Here is a 14,545-nt window from a genome sequence, read left to right on the forward strand (position 1 = left end):
TTTTGAAGGTCTTCCGAGGAGAGGCATAGGTATGTGGTACACCTCAAGGGGGTGGCGGAAGGACAAGTGGCAGGCGAAGGGAGGTGTCCTGACCCTTGCCCCTGGCCCTCACTGGCAAGTCAGCCTTCCAGTTAGGACCAGGTCATAACCATCATGAAGACGAACATTAGAATGGGACTATTTACTTGGGATTATTTAACTTAGGGGGTGGGGGGGGGTTCAGCCAACATGAAGGCACACACATAGCTCAGTTAGAAGGAACTGAGCTATGCAGTGTAGTCTTTTGTATTTGGCAGGCCTGGGACTATTTTACCTGGACTACTTTACCTGAGACTATTTAAACCGCACCCAAACAGCAGAACATGCTTTGTGTTCTTCTGCTGTGGGCAGTGTAACGCTCACCGCCTCTAGTTCTTTGCCAGCTTACCTGAAACCAAGGACCTGCAGAGTGAGAAAGAACACTATGAAACTTACCTGGAACAGTATCCTGTCTTCAATCCATCGCCGACTTCAGTTCCACTCACCTGAAGGTACGAACTCCATCCGGCACCGCATGCATCCTGGAATACCATTTCCTGGAAAGAGGAAAAAGAAAGACAGTAGTAAGCGTTTACTCACGTTTCCTCCCGAATGAAGAAAGCCACCCAATTCTTAACTGGGTAGTCATCTCCTGGTCGGTATTGCTGGAACATTACGGCGCTCGGCGAGGAACATCACAACCTGCAAGGAGTGAAAAAACACAGGTTAGCAATATGAAAGGCAAAACAGCGCCGCGCATCGCACATTACTCACCGGACAGCATCGTGCACACTGCGCTTTCGCCTACCGGCCCATGCTCCTCTTCAAACTGCATGACCACACCAGAATACCTTTCCCTATCTAAAAGCAAGACATTATTATTCGAACTAAGAGGAATATAAGAACTGCATATAAAGACTGTAAAGCAGCAAACCTACAGAGTCGCAGCAGGCTTGGATTCCCACAGGGGGGCTTGCACCAGTTAAGTAACTTGGTCGCTGCTCGCCCCCCACATCTACTCTCCATTGCCACGAGGCGCAGGACAGAGAATCCACCTTTTACAATATTAAGGTGAGGAGAGGGCCCAAGGGGGAGGAAGTAGTTGTGGCCAAGGGAGGTGGGAAAACACAGACAATCTGGTATTGAATCCAGCTCTCCTATATTGCAGACCCATCTTTAACCAAAGGCCTTACCAAGGGACCGGGAGAGGGTTTGAGAGTGCAAATCATCCAACTAGGGCTGGATGGCGTCCCTGTGGATACCAGGTGAGCGTTACAGGAGGAAGTTGATGAGTGACAGAAGATGCCAATCAATGATAAGGTTGTGCTGAGAGCCTTGGGCCATGACGGTGCCGTTCCGGTACATTAATGAAGCACCTAGAGCATGAGAAGTGTGCTAAGAGTACTTCCTATCTGGTGTTGGGCAGAAACCTGTGCAGTTCCCTCTGGGACCACTGCAAAAGATTTAGGACTACAGGTGTTTGGCAGTAAACCCACTTGGTAGCAGTCTGTACCACACAGATTCACTTGGTAGCTGTGGCTGAGCAGTCAGACTTCCCTCAAGAAGAGTTAGGCAGTATACAGAGTATTCACAATAGGTCAAGAGAACACAATAGAACAAGTAAACGCTGACCAGGGTTTGGTGTAAAAGAGATATACGTATTTAAACCACATCTAGAAAAACACACAGGCACTAATAGTAAGCAATTCAAAAACACGGTCACTAAAAGATGTACACTCCCTTAAAAGAATATTAGACCAGTCTTAAGTAAAGCCCCACTTATTTTCAGACAGCGGTGAGCGCTTAACGTAGATGGCACTCTAATAGTTCGTTTTAAAAGGAGAGAAAAGCAGAGAATAAATTGAAACGGATCCCAACACTTTTTCACGAACACAACAAGAGGAAGGCAAAGTAACACCGTGAGTTTTAGAGTCAGTAGGCCGGATCCGCTTTAAGAGGATCAAAACGAAATATGTCCAAGGTCACACGCTTACAGTGCACAAGTCTTGAAAAGGTTCAAAAAGAGTTGGACCAAAGGAGACCAGTTACAGGGTCAAGGCGGCCAGCCCAGTCCAGAAGGTTAAGGGGTTATTACCTTGTAGCAATCTTTAGAAAGGGAGGCCTGGCGGACACGGTACCTTAAAGTGGTGAGAATACTCCAGCGGGGGCAGTTGTGCCTGGCAGCGGATGCAAGTCGGTGCTTCGTCCGGGGGAAGAGAGGATCTTGTCGGGGAGGAAGACAGGAGTCCGTTGCACTGCCAGGGAAGAAACCATCCACAGAGTTTCTCAGGTACAAGGAGCGGTCCGTTGATTCGCGGTTCAGTGGCTATCCGGCCGCCGGGGTGCTTGGCACGGGCAGTTCGACCACAAACCGGTCTGGGGTGCGAAGAAAGAAGGTAAACTGGTTGTACCCACCAGTCAGGGGAAGAAGACTCTCCAGCCGGGAGATCTTCTGTCGTCGGGGAAGTGGTGAGTCGGTTCCACAGGGCTCCACTGATGTTGTGGTAGGTCGGCTCAGCTTCTCCCTCGTCGGATTCTCAGGTCCTGTGGCGACTTCTGAAGTTCCAGTCCCCAAAGCCCTGCTTTTATGCAGCATACCCCCATTCGCTCAGCCTAGCTGTCAATCAAACATGCTAAGTGGTGAGCCGACCGGCTCACCACTTGGGCCAATCACACAAGAGTGCAACTTGAGTTACCAAGGTAACTCAGTCCAGGGTGCCTAAACCCCCTCCCACACCCCCTGTGGTACCCAGAGTGGCACCACTTTTTGGGGCTTCTGTGGAGAAGCCCGCCAAAAAGTGGAACAAAGGGCTCGACTTGGGTTGGAGTCACAGAAGAGAACACAAATGCCATTTTAGAATCGAGTCCTGGCAAAAAATACCAACCGGCGAATTAATAAATAAACCGGCGGTATGTTCGAGGCTATGAGAATTAAATAATTAAAGTTGGTAGCCTCGAGCAATGGGAAAATCCCATAGGGAAATATTCGCGGTCGAATATAAAAAGTAGTTTCCACTGCCACCAGCCAAAACTCTATCAGGGGGGGACGGAGACGTGCCCCCTCGACTAACAGACCCCAGGGCAATCAAATTGCCCCGACCAGTACGTCCACAATATGATGGTTTGTACTGGTTTCTGTTAATAATTTGGGACTAGTAAAGCTAATGGTGACTTTACATGCCCTGGGAGACAGTAGTCACTCCCAGGGTATGGAGTCTATGGTGGGGTGTCACTGACACCTCTGTGTTACTGCACAGAGGGTGCTGTGTAACACACATCGTAAAAACACATGAGACCCTATGGAGTAAAGGACCCCATAGCCCATAAAACACATTAGCAGTCAAAAGAACACCATAAATCATGTCCAAGAGTGGGAGAAAGTCTCCCTCTTGGCAGGAGAAAAAAACAAACTCCAGAAATCCAGCAAAGCTGCTGGTAGACTCACTAGGTTAGGAAATTCAGCCTAAAGAGAATTCTCCCTAACATCTGGTTCCACCAATAATGGGCAAAGAAGTGAAAGGGGAGAGGACTGAGACCATATGCAGAGTCATAGTTCTAAGAGACGAAGAGAATGTCAGTGGCAGTCTACCTGGAAGAAGTGATTACGTTGGTTATGGGTAGGCCTGGGTTGGACATCAGGAGATCTTGCTTCAACTTTTTCCTTCCTGGCTTTGAAAGATTGGTAGGATAGGTCAGAGTAGCAATTTGAGTAAATCAGGGGGTTTGGAACATTATGAAGGGAGAGGCGTAGAGATGGAAGGGGGAGAGATATGGGGAAACGTCACAAGGCTTGATTAACTCACCAGGTGGCCTAGCAGCAGGACAGGAACAGATTTATCTGGAGCACGTCGTTGCACAATTCGCTGAGCGGGGTATTGTGCTACTCCAGCAGAAGAGGTAGGAAGGCGTTCAGGTGGGAAGAACCCTCCACGAGTACGGGGATAGTGCCTAATCACCAGTTGGAAGGCAGTTCTTGTAATTGCATTGACATGGCAACTTGAACAGCAGCTTTTTCCAAGTACAGAGCAGGATCACCCCCACTGGTATTTAAGCCCGTATCACCAGAGCTCACTTATTCCTATATCTCGGCAGCTGCCAGGGCGAGGAAATCCTCTCCTTATTTGTGATCTGGCCCTCCTACTCAAAGCTGTGAGCAGGACTGCTTCATATTGCCCTTAGCTTTGACCCCTTGCCTAGGGTTTTGATGTTGGCAACCCTTTTACCCCAAGTTAGGAAGGATCCCTCGAAGCTTCAGTTAGGACGATGCCCAGGAGGGTGAGCACAAAGCAGTGATTGAACTTTGGCCTTTTTTTAGTTCCCATGGGTGCCTTGCTACTTGGTCATGCCACTGCCACTCCAGCTTCAGAAGTGGTGGGATTAGCCAATGGGTATGATGCTGCTGTCAAGGAGGTTGAACTCCACTGTCAGAAAGGAGTCCATTGTGCTCATCGACTTTCCCCAATCTTAACTTCACATCACAACAGGCAGGGGCAGCACCGAGCTCTCACACTGCACTTATGGCACTTTTCATTTGATGATGGCATCCCTACACATTGTATATATTTAGATCTGAAGGAAGGTATAGGTTTTGGACATGGACAGACCTTTTGTTTCCAACTTTCTGACGGACTATCATTAGTTCAATTTAGGCAAGGAAATGCCACCTTAGCATAGGGCACGTTGGGTATTTTTCCAAACTCCTTATTAATACGTTCAACCCAAACACTATTCAGTTGTCTGTCTACTTCCTGATACTTTCAGACCTACTGGAACGCCCAAAGTACAGAGCCAATTCAAGGTACTGCCATCCTTGTAGGTAGAAGCAGAAAAGACCTGAACAAATCCCCCATCTTCCAAACCCTGATTCAACAGAAGTAGCCGTAGTATCCAGAGTATCGTTCAACCAATAATTAAAATAACTCAGAATAACTTTGGAAAGTGGTTTCACAAATGAATGAAGCAACAAGACAATTCTTCAAAGATCGATGCATTATGAGCCTGGTCTGTACAGTAAGACTAAGAAAGCTGGGGTTGACCAAAATCTTAGCAAGTAATAATTCCACCCATCACGAGCTGCTCGCCTAACTAGATGGATGAGCAATGACTAATGGCAACACCACTGCCAACACTAGAGAATCTGTTTTTATTAATGATACCTGACGGTCAACGCAAGAGCCGAATGCGAACCAGAAGTGTCTGATAGCCAAGTCTCAGTTAAAAAAGCAAGATCAATGGCTTTGGCCTGTATATAATCAGCAACCTCATTGCCATGTTTGACCAGTGAGTGCGTGATAAGCAGGACATGAGTTGAGTGGGCACATCGGAAGGTAAAGTTCTCCTGGGTTTGCTAATGTAACTTACTATCCCAGTGGTCGGTGGACAAGCAACTCCAATGATGAGCTGTCCAAAATAGCCTTCGATTGATTTTGTCAGGATTCAATATGCCAGAAGTAAACTGTGTGAACTCTGCACCTGGCAAACTAGAAGGCAGGGATCTGCTGATATGATCAGTTAAAACTTTACAAGTACTAATGGTTGCCTTTACATCCTTAACAGTGTTAGTGGGTTTTTCAGATAAAATGTGTCTTTACAGCCGTAAGCTGATGTTGTAGCTCAGGAATGAGTCATTTGGATTTTAGGTTGTTAGAATTGGGGAAAACCTGGGCAGAGCAACCATAGTTGGTGAATGAGCCAAATACATGTGTTTTGATTGTGTAGGATTATGACGCAAACTTAGCGATATGGCATGATGGTAACCCCAAAGTACAGACATAATGCACACAAAACGCGCGTAAGACATACCGACTGCTTAATGCGGGCACTCATTCATGCTCGTGTGTTTGTTTGCAGAAAGGTAACATTTTCATTGTGGATCACAAGATGCTGGAAGGACTTCGTGCAAGTGTGTTAAATGGCAAGCAGCAGTACATAACCGCTCCTTTGTGTCTCTTCTACCGCACGCCAAAGGATGAGATTATCCCCTTGGCTATCCAGGTAAGAATTTCTTGAATCGGCTATCCGTCTTATCAATTTTACCTAATCCACCAAAAAGCCTGTCATTGTTCAGAAAGCCAATGACTTCAGTCAAAAGGCAATTCTTGCAGTGTTTGTGATCATGAACCACAGGTCTAGATTGTGTGGTGGGCAATCTGATCTGCAATAGCTACTGGGCAGAATGTTGACACCTTTCCTAGAAACGTGCCTCAAACCACTATTAATGTTGATCTACTTAGCATCAGCCCCACTACTTTTAGCAACTCTTGCATTTGAGGTACCTCTGTAGGGTTTTAGACATTTTGAGAAAATGTGGTTCTATGCATTACTCCTACCCTTTAGATTGGCGAGGGTGCTTGCTCTACTCGGTCTTCCTGCTTTTCTTGGACAAAGCTCTACAAGATAAGTTCCCCACTTGCACAACTCAGTGGAACCTGAATACCATAGGTTTGGCTGCAGCAGGGTCAACTTGGTGCTCTATCTTCCCAAGGTCAATAGAGTACCATACCTTGCAGTGCTCTGAAGTATAAAGAATCTGACATACATAGTACTATGTAAAAAGTTGATATTTAATCAAATGCCTCTTTTATACTCCGCACGGATGAGCTGGGTGCTAAGTCAGATACAGGCAATATCTGCAGTTTGTGTCTTTCTTCCTCTGCAGTTAAATCAGACTCCGGGTTCAGAGACTCCCATCTTCCTGCCAAACGACAATGAGTGGGATTGGATACTCGCTAAAATGTGGGTACGATCTGCAACCTTTTCCTTCCACCAGGCTGTCACACACCTTTTGAGGACGCACCTGTTTGCAGAGGTGTTTTGCATCGCCACTTTGCACCATCTACCAATGGCTCACCCATTATACAAGGTAAGAAAAACAAATTATTTGGCCTCTGCTTTTGATTTTCAAGCTCTAGCAATGAAGAGAAATAGGTCCATGCTGGGTCCACTCTTGCCATACCATGTTGAATGGCAAGCAATTGGACAAGTGAGTTTCTAGTAGATCATACACAGGGCTCCAAGTATAGCTTAGAGTACCGCCAGAACTTGACACTCACTGTCCTCTAACCAATAACTTACTATCTTTCTCCGCAGCTTCTGGTTCCCCACCTACGCTACACTTTGCAAATCAATGTGATTGCGAGGGAGCGTCTAATTGGACCGGGTGGTGTTTTTGATGAGGTAAGATACTGGTATGTCTTCAGTCTCATTCATGCCACCACCTTGCATGCAACCAAAATAGGCTCTTGTAATGATATTTAAAGTGGCTTGATTAGGAGTCCTGCTCTCCTGGGCAGAGAAGCCCAGGCCTAAGAATGCTTCCTGCCTGGACCCAGTGGGAGACAAGCTAATTCCAGCACACGCTCGCCTATCATTTTATTCCTGCATACCTGACCACATTGTGTTTACACTACACGTGCATCAAGCCTCTTTTACCCTAGACTGATTAGTTCAGTAGATTTCTAATTTTTATGTGAGAACCAGTGTGTAAGAAAATACACCAGCCTGCATCTGGGGGTCATTAACTCAGGCAGAAGAAATGCAGCAAACAATGTTACTGTGGTTAGTTGCATAGCTCCCAAACCTTCACCCCCCCCAAAACCCCTCAAGCAATTTTAACTATCTCTTAAGGACAAGGACATAGTTGATTGCCCTGATTTCCCAAGTCACCCTTCCCACATCCCACCAGCTGGGGTAGATCCTTCAGATATTTCCAGAAATTAACGTTTGTTGGGACCAAACCCACCGCACCTTTACCTGGTACCATCCCTTCTAGGTAGTAGTCCACGATGAAGGATGTAAAAATAACTCTGCTGTCCTTTAGCTGTGACTCCTAGAGTAGAGTTTATGGTTACACAGCTAATCTCTAGTGTTTCTGTCCAGACGGTCAGATCATGGGTGACGGCATGTTTAGAAAAAACAAACCTCCATTATCATGGGACAGGTCCTGCTTTGAAAGACCATAAAGAAGACTCTCTACCCATCGTTTGCCTGCAGCATTCAAGCTTGAATTGGACGCTCTAACCACCTAGCAGCCTGAATTGCAGGCTTTACTTTGTGGTGTGGACATGCCAGATAATGGGCAAGGGGATCTGAGCAGGCTCCATCACAACAAACACGAGACGAGGGTTCCTTGTTTCCACCTGAACAAGCCCCAATAGCGTTAGTAACCCTACTATTGGGCTCTGTTGTGTACAAGGTGATCTTTGGCTGGGGGACAACTTTGGTGGTGGTCACCCATCACACTTTTGAGCCCTTTGGTTCAGACTCTAATGCTTCATTAGATGACACTAAACCTCCTACCAGCAGTTAATACATTAAGGGACTTTGTTCCAGCTCTTGTCTACTGGAGACTTGCATTGGCTCAGAAGGAGACCCTTTAGCAATCTGGGATGAAGCAAAGTCATCTACACTCAAGCCTTTGCCATTAGATAACCACCAGCACATAATCTATAGTGTCATATCAGCGAAGTGGTTGGGTTGACAAGAGAAATATCTTTAACTAGTCCTGTCTCATCCCCAGCCTACCCATCAATAGAAGCCCTCAACCCATGATTACATGTGAGGTTTGTGAATTGTGGTCTTGGTGGTGGGCCAGTATGAATGAACATTTGGTTTAAATGAATCAAAATGATCAATTTGCCTAAGGTGAACATTTCCATTTTTAATTCCCAGAACACAGCAGTTGGTACTACTCAGTTGATCAAGAGAGCGATGGAAACTCTGACATACACTACCCTCTGTTTGCCTGAAAATCTCCTGGCCCGTGAGGTCCAGTCGCTGCCCCATTTTTACTACAGAGATGACGGATTGAAAATTTGGCTCGCTATCGAGAGGTAGGACATGCTGTCTGCCAAAGGTCAAGTGTTTTTGTTCTTGGTGGTGGCCCAGGTAACATTTGGCACTTTGAGTCACGTTTTAAAATCACACAACATTGAGGTTTTGATATTTTTTATTGCACTAAATGGAAGTAATATGCAGAGGCAGTAAAATGCATTTGATTTAGCAGCCCCATAGATTTGTTCATTTTCTTCTCAAAGCAAAGAAAAAAGCTTTCCATTTGCACCCCGTTGGCTGAAGGATTAGTTTGCATGAAATAGAAGTCTGGAATGGATGCCTTATCCAAAAGAACACACAACTGATCGAAGTAGGAATATTGCAACAGTTTTACTGAAAACCGTTCACATTTGCAGCTTTTATTTGCATTTTAAGAACCAACCATATTCACATTTATTGTTTTACCGTTACACACAGGCAGTTTTAATGTGGGCCCCAGAACATTTCTAAAATTACTCCTGTTACACTAGAAACATTTTGAAGTGAAACATTAAAAAAACACCATTGGAAAGCATGCTCAGGTTTGCATTTTCCTCAGTCTAGAAGTGTTTTCTTTTTTCAGACTCTAGTGTCACAAGCTCAGTATTTCTAGAGTTTTCTAGTGGGTTTCCTCAGAGTATAACTTCGATTTATCTGTCGGAGTGAGCCTTTTTTCTAGAAGGATGCAATGAGTCTGGCAAGTAGTGGCCCATACATTTCTTTTTGAACATGTGATGGTACCAGATGACATGGTTGTATATAATAGACCATTTTAGTTGGACTGGATGAAAACTAGCCCAGTGCAGCTATTTATGGGTTTCATGTGAACAGCGGTTTCTAGTTGGCCGTTCCTTCCAACAGAGTTGTATCTAAAAAGTGTATGCTCTTCAAATATTTCATGGTGAATTTGGTGGAAGCCATTTAGTAATACATAGACTTGTTAAAGAAGCTCTTTACCTGCTGTCCAAATTAAGGCAATGTCCTCCATATTGGCCAGTAGCAAACTACCATCGGAAGCGGCCTTTGGAGGGTTCAGCTTGACGGCCTGACACTACTGGGTCCTTTCCTCTAACCACCCGCTTCGAGGAGCTGGTGCATCTTCTACATGCGTGCTGCGACATGGTGCAGAGCTTTGGCGTCATTGGGTAGCTGGTGCTGAGCCGGTGGTGTTTGATCTTAAAAGCCAGAGGCGGTGCGCAGCAGTGCCCTTTGGGGTGACTTGGTTGCTGCTCTGGTGAGCTGGGCGGTTAGGGCCCCCAGGAACGTGGAGATGAGTTGAGCTTGTACCAGATTTTTGCCAGTTTTTCACTGCGTACTGTATAGACTCACTTGCCTTGTTGCAGCATTTTTATTTTGCCTCCCTGGCTTATACTTGTTTTCTAGCCCTACCCCTTTTTTCGTGTTTTTTCTGCCTCGGCAGGGCTTGTGGCAGCTGTTGATAGGCCATGCTGTGCAAATGGAGGCTGGCATGTCTGTTAAATAGACTGTCAATTTTTCAGATTCCTAGTTTCTAGTGTGCCCGTTACTAGAGCAAATGGTTGTAAAATGGTTTCTGAGCATCCATCTTGACTGCCACCTTCCTCCCCTGTGCTTGGTTTCTCTTTTCAGGAGGTAAAGAAGGTGGCTTTTCAAGAAAAGCAGAACCATCTGGCCCTTACCAAGCTACCTGCATCGCCTTTAGCAAAAGGGTCTTGTGTGGCTGAGGTACTGGTTAGTAGTTCGTGAAGGAGACTATCCCCAGGTGAAATGGTGGAGACGTTTTCTCCTGGGGGACTCCTACAATCACTGAGGCATTACCAAAGGATGGATGAAGAACAAACTGCAATTTGAACCGGAGAAATGGTGCATAGTTAAGAAAATGCCACCCGGGAGTTAAATCGGTGTAGAAACTTTGCAGACTTCTGTGCTTTGGTGGATAGTGACAAATTTGCTCAGTCCTGGCAGATAAGGTAGACCATTTTTCTCAAACTGTTCGGAAACCTGATCTGGTACATCAGTTTTGTCAGACTGAGTTTGGGCCAGCTCAGCTCTCTATTCGAGAATAAATCTTCTACTAAACAGGATATTACTTAAGTTTCCCAGTTTTGCCAGACTGATTTTTTGGGTGAATACAAGCACCCCACCCAAGGTAAAAAAATGTAAGTCGCAGGATGTTTTGTCCATCTCTAAAACGACTCGCCTGTGGTAGCTGCAACGTCTTCTTGCTTGAATTGTCCAGATAGTTCTATTTTTTAATTCTAGTTTATTACAAACTTTTTTTTACAATCCACGCCAATTTATCTCACTTTCTCATTCAATCACTCACTCTTCCACATCCAAGTACAATAAAATCTTCATCAACACTTCACCAATTCTTGCACATTTGAACTAACTAGTTCAGGCCTTTGCGTAGAACAACTCGGTCTTTTGCACAGTAGAGGTGAAGTACTTTCCTTTCAATCTTCTAATTTTTTCAATAGTTTATCCAGATAATCAACCACGGCACAAATCGACTTGAAGCACAGAGCACCAGTTTTCCATTTAATGCAACAAACTTTCCCAAAAAGGGTTCCTGTGTGCTATTACGGCCAGACATTCGGTGACCAGATGTTTTATGGACTCAACTGTAGCATCACAGAATCGACAGCAGTTTGAAGAATGGCATTTCCTTGGTAACAAATTTAGGACTCGGCCATAAAAACTGGTCAGTGACATCTCAAACTTTTCAAAATATTTGGGGGTTTGATTTACACCACACAATTTGCCTCCTAGTTCAAGACTGGATACAGGATTAGATCTTTTATTTATGGTATTAATCCAGTCACTGTACAATAGTTTTTTCTTAACAGCGCATGGATTTTCCTGACGTGTCTTAATATTCCTGCGTCGGCCAAAGGGGCATAATCAAATCAGTCCATTCTTTCAACAGGCCTTGATGTGCCTTATCAATGTCTTCATTGATATATTTATAGGGTCTGCAGCCCTAATTCATAGCGCATGGCTGATATTCATACACTGTTAGTTGAAGCACCCTGTGCCAAAAATGACCTTCCAAGGTATTCCACGTTGCGCTGTTGAATCCTGCCTTGCTGCCAAAGGTCATTGCAGCTACAACTATTGTCCAGGTAGTTTATTAGGAAATCTTGCTGCTCTAAGGACTGCGTGTAGGCAAAATGCATATACCCATGATTGAGGATAATACTTTGAAAGAATTTGTGATGGACAAGAGGAATTTCTTGATCAACAATGTGGAGAAACCATTAGGGAGTCCAGAGAAACACTAATAAAGCTTTGGCATTTCTTCATCCAAGAACTGGGGCTGGGATTATCAGATCAGGCTTTAAAGTCTTTGGCAAAGCGAATTGGATGAATGGTGTACCCAAGAAAAAACATTGTCTGGTGGGGTGTGGGGACAGCCCCCTCCCACAATTACTTTGTTTTTATAAAAACTTCTCATCGCTCATCGAATTTGAAATGGATAGATGAATTTGCCTGGTGCTAGAATTTGACTGGACACTTATGCAGTTTGATTACAAGGAATGCCCCCTTGGCTTTGAAGTAAGGGATTTCACCTTTTCTCTGATTTTCCTTTTTTAGGTTTCATTTACTTTTTTACTATTCTTTCTTAATGGTGAGTCTGGATAATGTAACCTTTTCTGTGTTTTGTTTGTGGTTGTATGTTTGTTGTTAGCACCCCAATGCCCACGGGCCTACTTCAGCGCATTACAATTAATACTAAACTAATGTAAAGCAGGTATGTTAATGATTTTTTTTGGATTTTTGTAAAAACTCTAAGGCCTTATATGAAGATGTTGGCAAACAGATATGCCTTTTTTGTCTTTAAGCTGTTCTGTACTTTTTATGAGTTTTCCATTGAAGCAAAACTTTGATGGGATTTACACTCACACACGACATGTGATGGTCACATTTGGGTTGTCTATCTTGGTGTTAACTTTTATACGACTCTCTGTAATACAGCAATTAAATCTTTATGTGGAATGTTTGTATACAGTGAGGTGACATCCAGCCGAGCCAAGAGTGCACCCAGTGATAAACGTCCTACCTCTGGAATCTTTGAGGATATATGTGGAGTCCTGTACAAAGCTGGTACAATAAGAGGGTTTAGGGTAGATTCACTAAATCCAGATGCAACTTGTGGTTAGTATTTATACTCCAGAGATCTTGTGGAAGTTAAATTGTAATAAAACCGCTTCTATTTTGCTACAAGAGCATGTTTCACCTTGATCGAGCATCATAGTGACAATCCTAGGGATAAAATGTCCATTTATCTTTTGAATTTAGCAGTTCCTTCAATGATATAGCCCTTTAACAATTTCCTCTATTGGAGATAACCATCTCAGCTTGTCATTTGACTATACTGTGAAATAGTCTGTATTCCTAGACTCACCAACACATAACATTCCTGTCAAAACTCCTCCGTTACACCTTCTAGTTCCCTGGCTTCCCAGCCTTCTCGTCAGTATTCACTGTAGCCTCTTTATGCTCCGGTTTGTAATAAACTTGTTTCTTGCTGTGCTGTTTGCTTTCTCTCCAGCCTCTGGTGCTTCACTTAAGTAGATGGGTCTCTTTGAACCTAAGTGTTTGAGGTAGGTCTTTACCCATACCTCGGGGTTACAGCATTGTCGGGCCTCTCCACTACATTGGTTCTCATCATTCACTGGGCGGGTGTCACCATGACCTTGTTTCTCAACATGCACTTGGACAGTGGTCACAATGATTTGGTTTCTTAGTGTTCACTTCAGAGGGTCACACCATAACTTGGGGATCAGCATTTAATTCTTTAGTCTTTCCTAGACATCTTGCAGGGTCAACTGCCTTGCATCAGGCTCCAGGTAGCCATCAATTACTCTGGTAAAGTTGTGACCTTGTACCAAGTTGTCGTCTGACCGGAAGTAGCAAGTTCCCGGTCTGTTTAATCAGTTCCGACTGTCCCCTGCACTGGGCTCATCAGTTTTTTTCATAGTGTCTAGTAGGCTTCATTAATTTTGTCTGCCCCTGGAATTGGTTGGTGGCTTTAAAATGGTCTCTCTGGCTTTCTCTTAAGAGATGTTGGAATCTCTTTAGAAAGTCCTGGGAGGATAGCTTGGGGCCAACACGCTCGCCTTGGAAGCAAGACTATGCAGAGCAACCGGTTCGATCACCAGGTCTGTGCTTATAAACCTCTGGGTGTTAAGAGCGTTATAAATAACAATTAAAATGAATACATCTGTGGTAAGGAGTCTCGGTGTACTGATTCATGATCTGCTTTCTCTGAACTGATGCTTCCGTAGCTGCATAGTCGCTATGCATGTCAGAGCAATCTTGAATTCTTGTCTAGAACAGATCCTTGTCTCGCGGCATTCCTCATCTCTCTGAATCTAGTATGAAGGCTCATGTAGCATTTTGTCCCAACTAAACAGCTTTTGATCACCTGATTTCTTCCAGCGATGCAGGTCAGTTCAGGGATGGGAGATTGTCCAACTCTTCCCAATACTCCCAGTGGGAAGTTATGGTTTTGAGCTGCCCAGATAAGGTGCCATGCAGGGGTGACCATTCTACAGGATTCCACTCTTTCCACCAAGGGGGACCCCGACAGCACCTGGACCAGGCCATTCCCTTAGTACTCACTCCTTGCATAAGAGTTCAGTCAGCTCACCACGCTCAAAATGCAACCCTACAAATGCCGAGCCTATTTCCTTACTTACAGCTTCATACAAGGTCTTCTGTAAAGTTATTT

General features: G+C 44.7%; 1 protein-coding gene across 1 annotated transcript in view; it reads left to right on the forward strand.

Annotated features, from left to right (window-relative positions):
* LOC138568643 (hydroperoxide isomerase ALOXE3-like) overlaps positions 1-14,545 on the forward strand; it is a 185,342-nt gene that overhangs the window by 141,343 nt on the left and 29,454 nt on the right. Inside the window, exons 7-10 of the mRNA XM_069646448.1 lie at positions 5,869-6,012; positions 6,677-6,880; positions 7,108-7,194; positions 8,689-8,849. Of these exons, the coding sequence (XP_069502549.1) occupies positions 5,869-6,012; positions 6,677-6,880; positions 7,108-7,194; positions 8,689-8,849 (596 nt within the window). The remainder of the gene's footprint in view (positions 1-5,868; positions 6,013-6,676; positions 6,881-7,107; positions 7,195-8,688; positions 8,850-14,545) is intronic.

This window comes from Ambystoma mexicanum, chromosome 1p, assembly GCF_040938575.1.
Source record: "Ambystoma mexicanum isolate Mex_15411 chromosome 1p, UKY_AmexF1_1, whole genome shotgun sequence".
Classification (NCBI taxonomy): domain Eukaryota; kingdom Metazoa; phylum Chordata; class Amphibia; order Caudata; family Ambystomatidae; genus Ambystoma; species Ambystoma mexicanum.